This window comes from Schistocerca piceifrons, chromosome 2, assembly GCF_021461385.2.
Source record: "Schistocerca piceifrons isolate TAMUIC-IGC-003096 chromosome 2, iqSchPice1.1, whole genome shotgun sequence".
In the NCBI taxonomy this organism is placed as follows: domain Eukaryota; kingdom Metazoa; phylum Arthropoda; class Insecta; order Orthoptera; family Acrididae; genus Schistocerca; species Schistocerca piceifrons.
This window is the reverse complement of record NC_060139.1, coordinates 827,916,002-827,931,717: the sequence shown is the minus strand read 5'-3', so window position 1 is coordinate 827,931,717 and position 15,716 is coordinate 827,916,002. Positions and strand designations below refer to the sequence as shown.

Below are 15,716 nucleotides of genomic sequence, written 5' to 3'. Positions count from 1 at the left end.
AGACACTAAAAGTAGTAGGAGATGAGTTTTGATGTTTGGGCAACAAAATAAATTGATAATGGTCAAAGTAGAGAGAATGAAAAATGCAGACTGGCTCTAAAGGAAAGCATTTCTGAAAAAGAGGAATTTGTTAACATTGAATATAAATAAGAATTAGGAAATCTTTTCTGATGATTTGTCTGGAGTGTTGCCTTATGTAGAAGTGAAATGTGGACAATAAGCACCTCAACAAGAAAAGAATAGAAGCTTTTGAGATGTGGTACTGTAGAAGACTGCTGAAGATTAGGGGGGTAGATAAAGTAACCAATAAAGAGATACTGAATCAAATTGGCGAGGAAAAAAATTTATGATACTATTTATGATACTTGTCTAAAAGATTGGATCAATTGAGAGGACATATTCTGATTCATCCAGAAATTGTGTTTGGTATTATAGGGAGGTGTGGTGGGGTGATCAGAATTGTAAAGACCAAGGGATGAACATAGCAATCACATTCAAATTAATATAGGTTATCTTAGTTATTCAGAGATGAAGAGGCTTGTATGAGATAGACTAGTTTGACAAGTTGCACTAAACCATCATAAGTTTCCAAAAGGACACTTGCTACATCTGTGTACAACACAGTTGAGACCATTGGTGGCTTGCTGGGTCTACTTTCAGTGTGATTGTAGCAAACCCTGAAAAACATGGACATGTTGTAGGGGTACTCTACTGTGCTTCGTATTATATTAGATTTACTTTCATTCCAATTGATCTGTAGTGAGGTGGTCCTCCAGGATGTGGAACATGTCAGAAAAACAACAATACAGGACAAAATATTTACAAATAAGCTAATGTACCATTCCACCGGTCCCAAGTGGAATGACCATTTTTTAATGAACACTATATGAAAGTCATTTTACAAATACTAATGCACTGAATTTAAAATAAAATTTTTATTTATTTATTTATAAGGTAATAAACATGTAATACAACTATATAATACTTATTTACAATGAACACATTACTGCACTGAAATGGTGCAGAAGTTAGATTGTACTTACACACACACACACACACACACACACACACACACACACACACACACACACACACATATTTACAATGTATATATACAAATCAGTTGGTTTTACTGAGAAATTCGTCAATGGAGTAGGAGGAGTTGGCCACCAATAAATCCTTTAGGCTTCTCTTAGAATTTCATTGGTTGTTAATCTTTTTATGGCTGCTGGCAAGTTATTGAAAGTGTGTGTTTCTGAATAATGCACACCTTTTTGTACAGGACTAAGTGACTTTAAATCCTTGTGAAGATTATTCTTATTTCTAGTATTGATTCCATGAATTGAGCTGTTGGTTTGAAAAAGTGATATATTTTTAATGACAAATTTCATTAAGGAATAAATATATTGGGAAGCAGTAGTTAGTATCCCTAGTTCCCTAAACAAGCTTCTGCAGGATGTTCTTGAGTTCACACCACATATAGCTCTTACTGCACATTTTTGTGCCTGGAAAACTTAAGCTTGGCTTGATGAATTACCCCAAAAAATAATCCCATATGACGTTATGGAATGAAAGTAAGCATAGTATGCCAGCTTTTTCATTTTTATATCCCCTATGTCTGACAAAATTCGCATTGCAAACAGAGATTTGTTAAGACGCTTCAGCAGTTCTGTGGTGTGCTCCTCCCAGTTGAATTTATTATCAAGCTGTAATCCTAAGAATTTAACACTGTCCACTTCTTCTATCTTCTTGTCATTGTATGTTAGACATATACTCGTGGGATACCCCTTACAAGTTCTGAACTGCATGTAGTGTGTTTTTTCAAAGTTTAGTGACAAAGAATTGGCTAGGAACCATTGATTAATGTCCACAAATATTTTGTTAGCTGATCTTTCTAAGACTAAGCTTGATTTGCTACTTATTGCAATGTTTGTATCATCGGCAAACAAAACAAACTTGGCATCTGGTAATGTTACTGATGAAAGGTCATTGATATACACAAGAAAAAGTAAGGGCCCCAAAATGGAACCTTGTGGGACCCCACATGTAATTAGTTCCCAGTTGGATGATGCCTGATAGCTTGATACATGTCTCTTTCCTAATAACACCCTTTGTTTCCTGCCAGAGATATAAGATTTGAACCATTTTGCAGCATTTCCTGTTACACTATAATACTCTAATTTACTTAAAAGGATATTGTGGTGTACACAGTCAAATGCCTTTGACAGATCACAAAATATACCAGTTGCCTGCAATTTTTTGTCTAATGCATTAAGCACATTTTCACTGTAAGTGTAGATAGTGTTCTCAATATCAGAACCTTTTAGAAATCCAAACTGTGACTTTGACAATATGTTATTTGAGATAAGACAGTTATAAAGCTGACTGTACATTAACTTTTCGAAAATTTTTGAGAATGCTGGCAACAGTGAAACTGGACGGAAATTTGATGCTATTTCTTTATCTCCCTTCTTAAACAGTGGCTTAACTTCAGCATATTTCAGCCATTCAGGAAATATTCCACTGAAAAATGACTGGTTACACAGATAGCTTAATATATTACTTATCTCAGAATCACATTCTTTAATTAACTTCGTTGATATTTCTTCATACCCACTAGATGTTTTTGATTTTAAAGATTTTATGATGGACATTATTTCTGTTGGGGTAGTGAGGGTCAAATTCATATTATGGAAGTTACTTGAAATATCTGGTCAGAGGTATTCCATAGCAGCATCTACTGAACCTGACAACCCCATCTTTTCAGTAACAGTTATAAAATGCTTGTTAAAAAGTTCTGCAACACGATACACATGTCACCAATGTATCATTTACTCTTAATGCTATTTGTTCCTCTTCATGTCTGGTTCTACCGGTCTCCTCCTTCACTATATCCCATATTGTCTTTATTTTGTTATCTACTGTGACTATCTTTTCCTTGTAATATATTTGCTTTGACATCTGTACTACAGTCTTCGATATTTTGCAGTATTTCTTGTAATGTGCTATAACATCAACATCGGAACTGTTTCGGATTGACAGATACAGTTTTCTTTTTGTTTTACAAGATACCCCTATTCCTTCAGTAATCCATGGCTTTTTTGTGGACTTTGCTCTAACCTTGGTAAGTTTTGGGGGAAAACAGTGTTCGAATAAGGTAAGCACTTTATTAGCAAAAGTGTTATATTTTTCATTCATGCATCAGTCAGAAATGGAACAAGCTGTGTTCTACACTGGACTTGGAAAATAATCCATATCCATGTGTTCTGGTCCCAAATTACACTTTGTCAAATACTCAAATATATTGATTCCAACAAACATTTGTTCAACTTTAATTACAGCAGTCAATGTTAAAAAAATAGAAAACATATATTAATATGATCAGATGTGACATTTTGTGAGCAAATAAAGGGTTGTGCACTGTGTTACAGAAATGCTTCTGAGAATTTTATAGGTAATATGACACAACAAAAGAAGAATTCCTCATTTTTGAATTATTAATAATAGAGTATTACTCACAATTCTCAAGTCAAAAATATGGTAGCAAATGTCTAAAACATTCCCCTGCATCTACCTCTACATCTCCATACATACTCTCCACAAGCCACTGTAAAATGCATGGCACAGTGTACCCGGTACCACTGTTAGTCACTTCCTAACCTATTCCACTTACAAATAGAGCAAGGAGAAACAACAGTCTATATGCCTCCAAATGAGCCTTATTTTTCTCTTATCTTCGTGGTCCTTACGCAAGTTCCCAAAATTTTCTCAATATTGTTTCATGAAAAGAACATCACCTTCCTTCCAGGGTTTCTGATTTTAGTTCCTTTTAGCTCCCAAAGCATCTCCATAATACTTGTGTGTTATTTTAATCTACCAGTAACAAACCTATCAGCTCACCTCTGAATTGCTTTGGTGTCTTACTTTAATCCAATCTGCTGTAGATCCCAAACTCTTGAGCAGTACTCAAGAATGGGTCATGCTAGTGTTCTGTGTGTGACCTCCTTTAAAGATGGACCACACTTTCCTAAAATTCTGCCAATAAACTGAAGTCGATAATTTCCCTTACCTACTACAGTCCTTACATGTTCATTCCATTTCATATCACTTTGCCATGTTACATCTAGATATTTAATCAATGTGACTGTGTCAGGAAGCTGTATTTAAACACTATGGGTTTGTTCTCCTTATTCATCTGCATAAACTAACATTTTTATACATTTAGAGCTAGTTGCTATTCATCAAACCAACTAGAAATTTTGTCGAAGTCATCTTGTACCCCATTACACTCACTCACCTATGACATCTTCCTGTACATCGCAATGTCATCAGCAAAAAGCTGCAAACTGCTGCCCACCCATGCTGCCATGTCATTTATGTATGTAGAGAATAGCAACAGTCCTATCACACTTCCCTGGGGGGCTCCTGATGATACCCTTGTCTCTACTGAACACTTGCTGTGGAGGGCAATGTACTGGGTTCTGTAACTTAAGAGGTATTTGAGTCACTTTACATATATGGGAACATATTCCATATGCTCATACCCTTGTTAAGTCTACAGTGGAACAATATGTCAAATGCTTTTTGGAAGTCTAGGAATATGGAAGCTGTCTGTTGCCCTTCATCCATAATTCATGAGAAAAGGGCAAGAGGAGTTTTGTATTAATGATGCTTTCAATAAACATGATAATTCATGGACAGAAGCTTTTCTCAAGGAAATTTATTATGCTGACACTGGAAATATATTCACGAATTTCTGCAACAAACCACTGTTAAGTATGTTGGTCTGTAATTTTGCAGGTTCCTTCTTCTACCTTTCTTATATGCAGGACTTGCCTATGCTTTTTCCAGTCATGTGGGACTTTGTGCTGGGTGAGAGATGCCTGATAAATGCAGGCTAAGGCTTCAGTGCTGTTGAGTATTGATTGCAAAACAAAATTATGATTCCACTCAGACCTGGAAACTTATCTGTACAGGCAACTGTGCGGTGGTCAAATGTTGGTATGTTTGTATGATTCTCCTGTATGAATGCTTTCTTAACGTGAAATCTAAAACTTTGGCTCTCCTTTTGCCACCTTCTATTGGTCCATATGTTTTTTGTCATAAAAAGTGTTCCTTTCTGTCCACATCTGTGATACTCATCAGATTTAGCACCTAGTGACTCCCATCTCTTCCCAAAAATCATAATCCTGTGTAAAGGGAAACACTTTGACACCATTCCCAACATTGAGAGGGCCATGGCACAGAGCTGAATGCCTTCCAAAAAAAACCTTCCAGATATGCTTCCAGTCCTGGATTCAACAGTGGCACAAGTGCAGTGCTAACCAAGGATGGAACTTAGAGGGAGATTAAATCAAATTCCATGAAAGCTAGTTACTTTGTTTCTAGTAAAATTGCACCATGTACTGACTATAGACTTTCTCTGAATAACTCTAAAACTGTCACAGCAGAATCTGGTGGCTGGTAAAAACATCCAATGGTTAACTTTATTTCACCTAGCCCTGTTATATGCTACAAGATAACTTCACTGTCACACTCAAACTTGACCTCAATAGAGACAATGTTTTTGTCACCTGCAATGGAGACTCCTTCTATGACATCCGATTGCTAAATATCTTCAGGTTTCAACCAGCTCTTAGTCCTGAGAATACTTCGAACATGGGAAATCATACTTCAATAATTCACTGATAAAATTTTGGCAAGCAAAGCATCTTTACTTTGAACATGGTCTGATTTGCTATAGTCATGTTGTCTGGTAGTGTTCAACAGAGTACCTTGAAATACCACCTAGCCTAAAAACTCCTCTATCTTGTGTGTCAGGAATGGAAACCATTGGTGACTGGCAGGCCTGATTAACATCCTTCCTTGGGCTCATGGACCACCTTCTCATGTGATGCAGCAGCAGCCCTTTTAGCACACAGTCAAAACTGTGGGGGCTGTGACATTAATGTTTATGAGATAATGCACCAATATGAATGGTACCAATTTCTTGATATGCCACACCAAGAAATTGTGCCTCAAGACATGCATTTTAGAGAGTACATTCTTTTTATGTTCACCCCATCTTCAGATGTTCACTTTTATTTACACATTCTGAACATTGTTTCTTTACTTATATTTTACTGTAGCCATCTCCTAACTGCTGTTGCAAAATATGCAAATTTCTGCAGTGCCATTAGTAAAGAAACAATGTTCATGATACATAAATAAATGTAAACATCTGAAGATGTGAGAATGGGATGACAGGTATCTTTAAATGTTACCAAGGAGATATAAATGCCCATAAAAGCACTGGTTGCAGCTAATTCATGATAAATTACATTTAATCCCACCTACTGTGGTATTATAATATGTACACAACAGACAAGAATTATTTATTAATGTTAATGTAAGAAAGAGTATAAAAACAAAATGTGGTAATGGTATAATGGAATTGGATGGATAAAAAAATCTCCTTACCAACCAGTGGCAGGAGAACACTCACATAAAAAAGGTTTTACTTATGCAAGCTTTTGGAGCCAATGGCATGAAGGGGAAGGATGAGAGGGTGAAGGAAAAGGACTGAAGAGATGTAGGAAAAAGGGTAGAGTTTGGGAAAGCTACCCAGAACCCTGGGTTATGGGAGACTTCCCAGCTGGGATGAGAAGGAAAGACAAATTGTCAGGAGATGCATTGGACAAGAAGGCACCACTGCTGGAAAAAGGAGCCACTGGCTCTGAAGGCTTGTGTAAGTAGAACCTTTTCTTATGTGTGTGAGTTCTCCTGCTGCCACTTGGTGGATAGATTTTTTTATCTATCCAATTCCACTACAGTGTCAAAAGTTGATGATTTTCATTAAAATATGGTAGTGAGATAGGCAGTCCTAATTGACAAGCAATTAGGAGAAACTTTGCCATTTCTGGCCACAGGCAGTTGACTCAAGTGTTTGTGGGTATTAACACAGTAAATTTCAAACACTGTTAGCAAGCTCTTTTTAAATATCTATCCACAAATACTTTTGATGCTGGTTGCATAGGCAATGGTTGTTTCTGCAACATAAATAAAATAAGCCATACATAAAGTAAGCCATCATTTCTTTGTTCATTTTAAGAAGTTTAAAAGTCTAAATCACTTGAATTTAGTTCATATTGACTGTTTTACACAGAAGCCAAACTAGACAAATCCGAACAACAGAATGACAAATTGTCAAACTGATAAGTCACTCTCACATATACTGTTCATACTGAGAATACTGTTTGTCAATATTTCTGATATTGCCATAATCACTCTCAGATCATTATAGTGATGTATTTACAATAATATTGAACATGTGAGGGACCCTTAACTTCCATGTGATGTTTCCACATTTCCCACCATGCCCCTTCAAGGAAGTGAGCTGTTTCACCAACTCTCTACATGCACATGGGCTGTAACTTTGCCCTCATACTGGAAACATATTTCTCTTTGTTGTTCAAATCCAGCAGCAGTGAAATGATGTTGTTGCATGTTCTAGGAGGAAGCAAAACTTTCACGGGTCTGTGCCGAGCTGCAACCCAAGTGGGATGAGCATCTGTAGAAATATCTGAAAATGCCCTCTCACCAATGAATTTCTTCTGTGTGCCAGTCTGAGATCAACTGGGGTTGGATCTGGCCTGTGGGCCACGAGTTGCCTGCTCTATGTGGCCTTGTCAGACCACAGATGTTCACATATTTTTAGATGCCCCTGGGCAGTGTCAAATTGTTTCTTAGACTTCTGTGATATTTTTGTGAATATTTTGTGTGCTCATACTTTTAGGGACTTATCATGTAGAATGTATGGAAGAGCTTTCTGAATATGCTTCTTGAAGACAACAACTGTAAGAGATGGGAAAGAAGGTTTAAACCTAAAATTACAGTGGGCACATTATACTTAAATCAGTTCTGATGTCTAGGCTGAATTATATCATACTCTTCTACAAATTTTTGTTGAGAAAAATTTGCTGTTCCTTCTCTTCCAGAAGTTGCCTTGTTTGTAAAGGAGACTGAAAAAATATACACAACAAATTGGCAGTGTGAGCAACATCCCATCAGCAGAAATTTTTCCATGTATGATGATTGGCAAAAGACTGGCCATGCACACACTGAAGGTCATACAGATACATGAACTATTCATCATGTACCATCTATGTGGCACTATGGGCTGTATCACAAAGGCAATGTGTCATGTGCTTATACCTGGATCTTTCACAGACACCACTATCTGTGGTGTTATGGATCCAGTCTCAGGAATGTAGTAACAAACAGCAACAAAAGTTGTCTTCTATCTGGAAACACAGTTTGATACAGTCATATAGCCTTGACTCCATTAACATTTCTATGGCTGTACCTAAAAATCATATGAACCTGCTCGTGAAATGAATGTTGTTCCATGACTAATCAGAACAACTAGCAGATAACTCACTGTTAATAGACATGTGTAACATTCAAGACACATTAATCTTAATAACACAATGCTAATGAGGGTACTATAAATGCTTCAGCACATTGACTTACATCAATATTATCACTCAGCTACTTAACAAAATGAATTTGAAGTACTGCTTATGAATTTCAGTTGTTTCATTTTACCTGGAATAAATTTATCTTCAACCTCCATTATAATTCACAAATTAATAAGTTTTGGACTACTATTTAATTTGGCTTTTTTCTTGTTTTGGTCAAATGAATATGCCTCTCACAGTTTGTGAAAATATTTGTAAAACGCTCTGTAAATGGAATAAAAGTTCAATAAGGAGTTTTTGCTGTGTCTCCACTTTTGAGAAGTAATGGTGAGTGGTGGTGCATTATTACTGGTGATTTTTATTGACTATGAGGGTATCTCATTTGTTCCAATGTTTTCCTATTTCACTTTGTTATTACGATTGTTAATCTAATAACACTGGTATTTGAATGAGAACATCCTTCTAGAATCATTATAGCTTTATTCCCAACTTGTTGATCACTTCATTGGACACTTTTCGAATTTAGTGATAAGAGGATATGTAGTTTCAACTGTCGAAGTTAAAAAATGGCATCAATAATAAATATTAATATTACATAAAGATATTCTTGGTATAACTTGTTATTGTAATGGATACCTTTTACGTACTGTAGTAATCACCCCCACAGAAATATTGAGAGATTAACTATCATTCTTGTGGGAGATAAAAAGTTATTGTAGCATGGCACATCTTCAAATCCACTGACTTAGTTTTATAAAAAATGAAATCTTATAATTGTGCTCCTCCATTACGTTTTATGTAATCAGTAATTCTTTCCTCTGTATTTTCCTCAGAAAATGTATTCAATGAACGAAATCTGTGCACATTCCATTGTCACATAATACACTAAAGTATACCATGATATAATTTTTTGCAATTTAGTTACATATTTTAATGTGTCCTTTACTCCCCATTATTTTAATCGTATTTCTTCTACCCTCTTCTGGTTTGTGATCCTGCATAATAGCAAGAACATTTCTGGAAATTTTATTATTGTCATGGTGCCAAATTTTTAACTGCACCTTCAATCTCTCCTATTAACTGTGTTTAGTCTGAGGAAGGCTGATTCACCCATTTCAGTTTTAGCTCTTACCTCCATCACATCATATCAATTTCACTTTGCAGTCCCTCATTTGTTCATAGGATTCTGCAGATCCTATCAAGAAGTAGTTATGTGGGAACAAATCAAGATATACAGTAAAATGTGGCAAACAAACTTCAGAAACTTAATCTTTAGACTGTATTAATAGTGAACTATAACTATATTACTTAGTTATATTAAATCTTATACCATCTAAATTTACTGAGTACATTAGTAAGAAAACTGCTACTTTGAAAAAACCTACCACATCATCAGCTTTACTATACAGCTGATGTTCATCTGATGTTAGTACCTCGAGATTTACTTGATAATGCTGGTATTTTTCAAAGAAAATATCTTTTACATCTACAAGAACTGAGTCCTTCTTGTAATACACTATGTTACTTGCCATACAGTATGATAATAAATGATATTACTTGTATGTAGCTAACAGAACTTTTCAGTCCTTATATCAAGATATTCATTAAGTCCAGATAAAGATCACTAGGTGACTTTGAATGGAGAGAAAACTACTGATTCACTCATAACATACATGTAAATGTAGTGTTGATTGAATTTTGCTTTGTTGCTTATTCATATAAAGGGTGAGTCAGGAGGGAAGGTACATGCTTTGACAAGTAATACTACTTGTGATTCTGGACAAAAAGCTTCTAATAAACATATGCCCTTTTCTTAACCGTCTCTGGGTAAACAAATGAAAACAGCTAGGAATGGGAAAGGCACTGGTGATGGTAAATTAAGATACTGTTGTGTTATGGTTTGTTTAATTGTGTACATTTCCTCACAGAAGATGTTCAAATAGTCCACAGTCAGCTTCAATGGATGTTGCTGCTCTTGTAGACAGGTATTGTGTCACTGATCAGAGCTCAGTTTTGCATTCCTTTAACTGGGTGCAAGCATGTAAAATATGAGTGAGAAGTTTCTCTCTTGTGTCCACTCTGTGATTGTAGATGTTGCTCTTCAGCCAACCCCCAAACAGTAATCCAATGGGGTAAGATGAGGTAACCTCGGTGGCCAAGCAATGACTGCACAGCGACCAATGCAACGACCAGGATATGTTGTGTTGATGAAGAAACTCAAGATACCATGTCCCAGTGATCTAAAACAACTGGACCACACATTGATTGAGAAACATCATTGAAAATTCATTTCCACAGTAGTGTGCACATTTTAATTTGCCCATACATGAGAGTTGCATGTGTTGTTGATTCAGTTGCAGGTAAATGTTGACTCATCAGTGAACAGAATATGTGGAATTAATATATCATTGGCAATGATTCATTTACAGAATTCTTGCCTGGCAGCAGTATCTCCTTCATGCAGAAGTTGTACACTCTGTTGATGAAAGGGATACAGACTGTGTATTGTTCGTATCACTTATGTTTGTGGGATACCATGTTGGGCAGCAATTCTCCTAGAGATAATAGTGTGGTTGTGTTTCACTACTTGAAGAATGTTCTCAACTTCATTAAGAGTTTGTTGTGTGGGACAGTCAGAGACAACATTTGCGCTGGGAAAGCATACCACGCTCAATACAATCCATGAAACACTCTGCTAAATGCCCTACTATCAGGCAATCGGCATTCAGTAATTGTTGGTATTCTTGCACAGCAGCTCTGGGAATGTTCCATTGGACAGAACCATAGACAAACACCATGTCAGGCATAACTCTGCATGTGTGAAGATCCGTGGCTTTTTCACTACACAAAACTGTATTCGTTGTTCACATAAAAACACTGTAGTACGATGCACTATGATAAGCACTATTGAACTGAGACTTGAGGTAAACAACTGCACCATGCGCAAGGTGAACGGGCATAACTAAACACAGTTAGTAAGGACAACGCTAACATGTTTTCCGCTCCAAGTCGTGTTCATTGCTTTACCTGGAAACAGTTAAGAAAAGGGCATATGTTTATTAGAAGCTTTTTTTATTCAGAATCATCACCTAGTATCACCCCTCAAAGCTTGTACCTTTCCTCCTGTCTCACACTGTATAAAATGAATTCAGACAATCAAAACTTGTTCACTGTAAGGTGCAAGCCAAAAACCAAATACATACAGGAAATTCTTGATGAAAAAGTAACTTCAATTGCACTCTTTTCCTACATTACTGTTCTTTGTTATATGTAGTAAAACTAGTTTTGAGATACATGACCAATCACCAAATAATGATTTTACATTTAAAAAACTTAGTAAGTTTACTCAGTTTCATAATTTATATGCATATGCTTGGTAATGGATGGGTAGCCTGAAACAAACTAGTGATATGTGTGTTTTTTGTGAATAAATGATATAATGAGAACACTACAGCTGACACCTTTTGTATGAATCTAGATTTACTATACCAAATTTTGAAGACACTTGTTCTTTTTTTTTATTGGGTGGTGTGACTCCACTACAATAAAGTAGCTCATTTGCTTGCAAGGTCCCATAAAGAATGCTTATACATTAACTAAGCTATTTTTTAATTGTTTAGTTTGGTTTAAGTTATCAGTTGAATGGCATAACACTTAATATCTTTGACACTCAGAAAATGTAACAGGTGTCTCCTGACAGGACTGAATGTGATTCTCTTTTACTTGGGAAAAAACCAAGAATGAAATTAACTGACATGATAACTAAATTAACTGACATGATAACTTATTAACAATATATTAAAAGGGATAGAACTAAACAGTGTAGGCACAAATGAAAAATCAGGGAGATAAGGATAGCAAAATCGGCTAATTTCACTGATGAACAATTGAATTAGAAACATTTGAGATTTTTGGGAAGACCTTGGTATTGAAAGCCAATGTACAACAGTGCACTCTGCGAAAATCCAAAAACATAGCAACCTAAACCTGAAGAGCATAGGACTATGTTAATTAATGGTGATGATAATAAGAAAATAAGCCTGAATGAAGTTCAATACAATAACAATCTGTACAGATAACGGCAAGAGGAAATAGAACAGTTTAGGTGAGGAAACAGTTAATGAATTTCCTGAATCTGGAATGAAATTTTGAATTGTAGAAGAGAAAACAATGTGTATAAATAATTTAATAAATTTTAACTATTTTAACATTATTTCATAGTGACGGAGAAAATTACTAATAATTTACAAGCTAATTTAAAAGACAATAAAGCAATTGTATTTTTTGTGAAACAGGGAAAAGCCATTTTTGCTAGTGGATCACCTTTTGCTCCAGTAACATACAAAGGGAAGACATTTTACCCTGGTCAGGGGAAACAACTCTTATATCTTCCCAGGAATTGCACTTGGTGTAATTACTGCAGGGATACGCATCATCAGTGAGGATGTTTTCACTGTTGCAGCAAAGGTACAGTATTCCACTTCATGTATGAAATGGGCTATAATCCACCACAATAAACTTTGATATAAAAATAATAGATGACATTCTTAAAAGTTTCTTTATGTAAAAGGTATTCCTCAAAATAATGAGAATGTTTTCAGGTTGTTGTATTATTTGTCAAATTTTATGTTTTAACTTTGTTACACAACATTAGTGAAAATGAAATGATTGTCACTTGAATTTTATGTCACTTGTCTATAAGAATATTGAAGCTCCTCTGTTACAATTGAAATAAGTTGACTCATCCACATCTAGAGATTAACTCCATATCTTTAACTGAAGAGGCTCATAGAAAATTATGAATTTCTCTTATTAAGATACTCAAGCAGTTCCCTAATATTCACATAGAAATTGTTAATACATTTATGAGTTTATACTGTCATGTTAAATAGGCCTAATTCTTGCCCACAAATGTGAGTGCATATGCAGGTTTTTACATGTTATCTAGCCTCTTACTGTGTTAGTTTAAGGTATTTTTTACTTGTTAACATAATTTTGTTCCAAGTGGTTCATAGAACCCAGAATGAAATTTTTATGCTGCAGTGGAGTGTGCACTGATATCAAACTTCCTGGCAGAGTAAAACTGTGTGACAGACTGAGACTCAAACTTGAGACCTTTAATCTGCCAAGAAGTTTCATATCAGTGCACACTTTGTTGCAGAGTGAAAATTTCATTCTGGAAACATCCCCCAGGCTGTGGCTAAGCCATATCTCTGCAATACCCTTTTTTCCAGCAGTGATAGTTTTGCAAGGTCTGCAGGAGAGCTTCTGTGAAATTTGGAAGGTAGGAGATAAGGTACTGTCAGAATTAAAACTGTAAGGGTGGGTCATGAATCATGCTTGGTTAACTCAGATGGTAAATCACTTGCCTGTGAAAGGCAAAAGGTCCTTAGTTCGAGTCTCAGTCCAGCACACAGCTTTAATCTGCCAGGAAGTTTCTGTTCATAGAATATCTGTCTCTGCTGCTTGAATTTTATCACTTATGTCAAAGGCACCATCTCCACATGTGGCGAATAACATCAGTTTGGGAGCTATTTTTACCTGCACATTAAATCTGCTCAGTTTTACTTTCATTCAGCTCTAGTCATACATTTACAGTTTCGTGTGTAATAAGGTATGATATCACTTTCTTATTTCACCAAATAGTGTATTAAGGTGGATCAGTTATAAATGAGCCTTCAGTGATATAATTTTTGTTATTCAAAACTACTTCATATTTACTGTTTTGCTGTTTTTATTATTGATACACTTTTAACATTAGTCAACCAATTTTAATATATTTTTGACAGACAATATGACGACATAACTGAAGCCAGCTGCACACAAACTGTTGCACCTCTGTACTAGTCATGAAATACTCTCCTCCAAAGCCTTTCTTAAGGCACACAAACACATGGTCACATGGTGACAAGCCCTGAAGGTCAGATGTTCCAGGGAAGTCCAATGAATATCTGCTGATGTTTGTTACATTCTTTTTTGGGAATCAGGTGTGGCATTGTTGTTGACAAGCAGTAAACTTCTGATGTGGCTGTTGTGCCTTTTTGAGTAGCAGCCAGATAGAACTTGATAAAGAATGATGCAGTATTAGACAGCATTAATAGCCCAACATCCATGCAGGGAATTAATTAGCAGAATGCCTTAGTGTTCTCAGAACACCACGAATATGACCCTAACAGCAAGAAACTGTATCTTGGCTTCCCATCAACCACCCCATCATCACCCCTCTGTCACTCCATACTGACTTTCCTCAATTAAAGGGTGTAATGCTGGGTGTAAGTCTCTTCAAATTTGATGAATTTCATTAAAAAGCAACACATTGTTTCTCATATTTTCTGGGAAACTTGTAAGAAATTGTAGCTCTTGCAGCATTCTGCTCTCTATTCGGCAACTTTGGAACCCAATTCCAAATTACTGGCTGAACTCTTAACGTAACTGATTTATGGTTTCTGAGAGATTTCAGTAATAGTTGTGCCAATCACCTTCGAAGAATTCATGGATTTTTGCACTGTGGGTTCCGGTATAAAGATGATGAAAATGGGCCTTGTTATCAACACATTCTCATCCTTTCTTGAACTTTTTACGCAGTACTTCATGCTGGATCATGAGTGGATTTCCTCAAACTACGGAAGTAAACAGCAACAAATTACCGAAGAAAAAGTCATAATATGGAAAGTTGTTATGTTGGATAACCGAAATTAGGGGATGTCTGTATTTTGTTTTGCACATAATGTAACAATTAACTTTGTGCCTTCTCCTAAAGAACTCCAACCCCCCCCCCCCCCCCCCCCCCCCATGCTCTCTCTCTCTCTCTCTCTCTCACTCTAAATGAGGCAGTTATAGGTGCACTGATTGCTGACTGTCATTACTCTTAGTAGGAAGAAGATAGGTCTAGAGTGATCTTAGTTCATAGAATTCTAACCAACTTTTTCTTGAGTGCCCTACTTGACTGAGAAAAAGTCATAATTCTATGAACTAGGACATGCTCACATTCTTCTGATTGATCCACAATTAATGTGGCTGTGACAGTGTGCATTGTACACATGAAGGGATATTGTATTGTTATTATAGGGAATATTCCATATAAAGTGGGTTTAATTTTAGAGATGTTTCTCACTTGACTATCTCAGACTTTATCTGAATTTATGTGCAAGTTTTCTATGTGGCCAGAGAAAAGTAAACAAAATTTTAGCCCAGAACTTTTAATGTCATTTAAATCTTAATTTACTAAAGAAGCAACACTGTGAAATTCTTCCATGC

The 15,716-nt window shown here is 36.0% G+C and overlaps 1 protein-coding gene across 1 annotated transcript in view; it reads left to right on the top strand.

The window, feature by feature from the left end:
* LOC124776423 (NADP-dependent malic enzyme-like) overlaps positions 1 to 15,716 on the top strand; it is a 106,763-nt gene that overhangs the window by 80,711 nt on the left and 10,336 nt on the right. Inside the window, 2 exon segments of the mRNA XM_047251417.1 lie at positions 12,755 to 12,829; positions 12,831 to 12,926. Of these exon segments, the coding sequence (XP_047107373.1) occupies positions 12,755 to 12,829; positions 12,831 to 12,926 (171 nt within the window).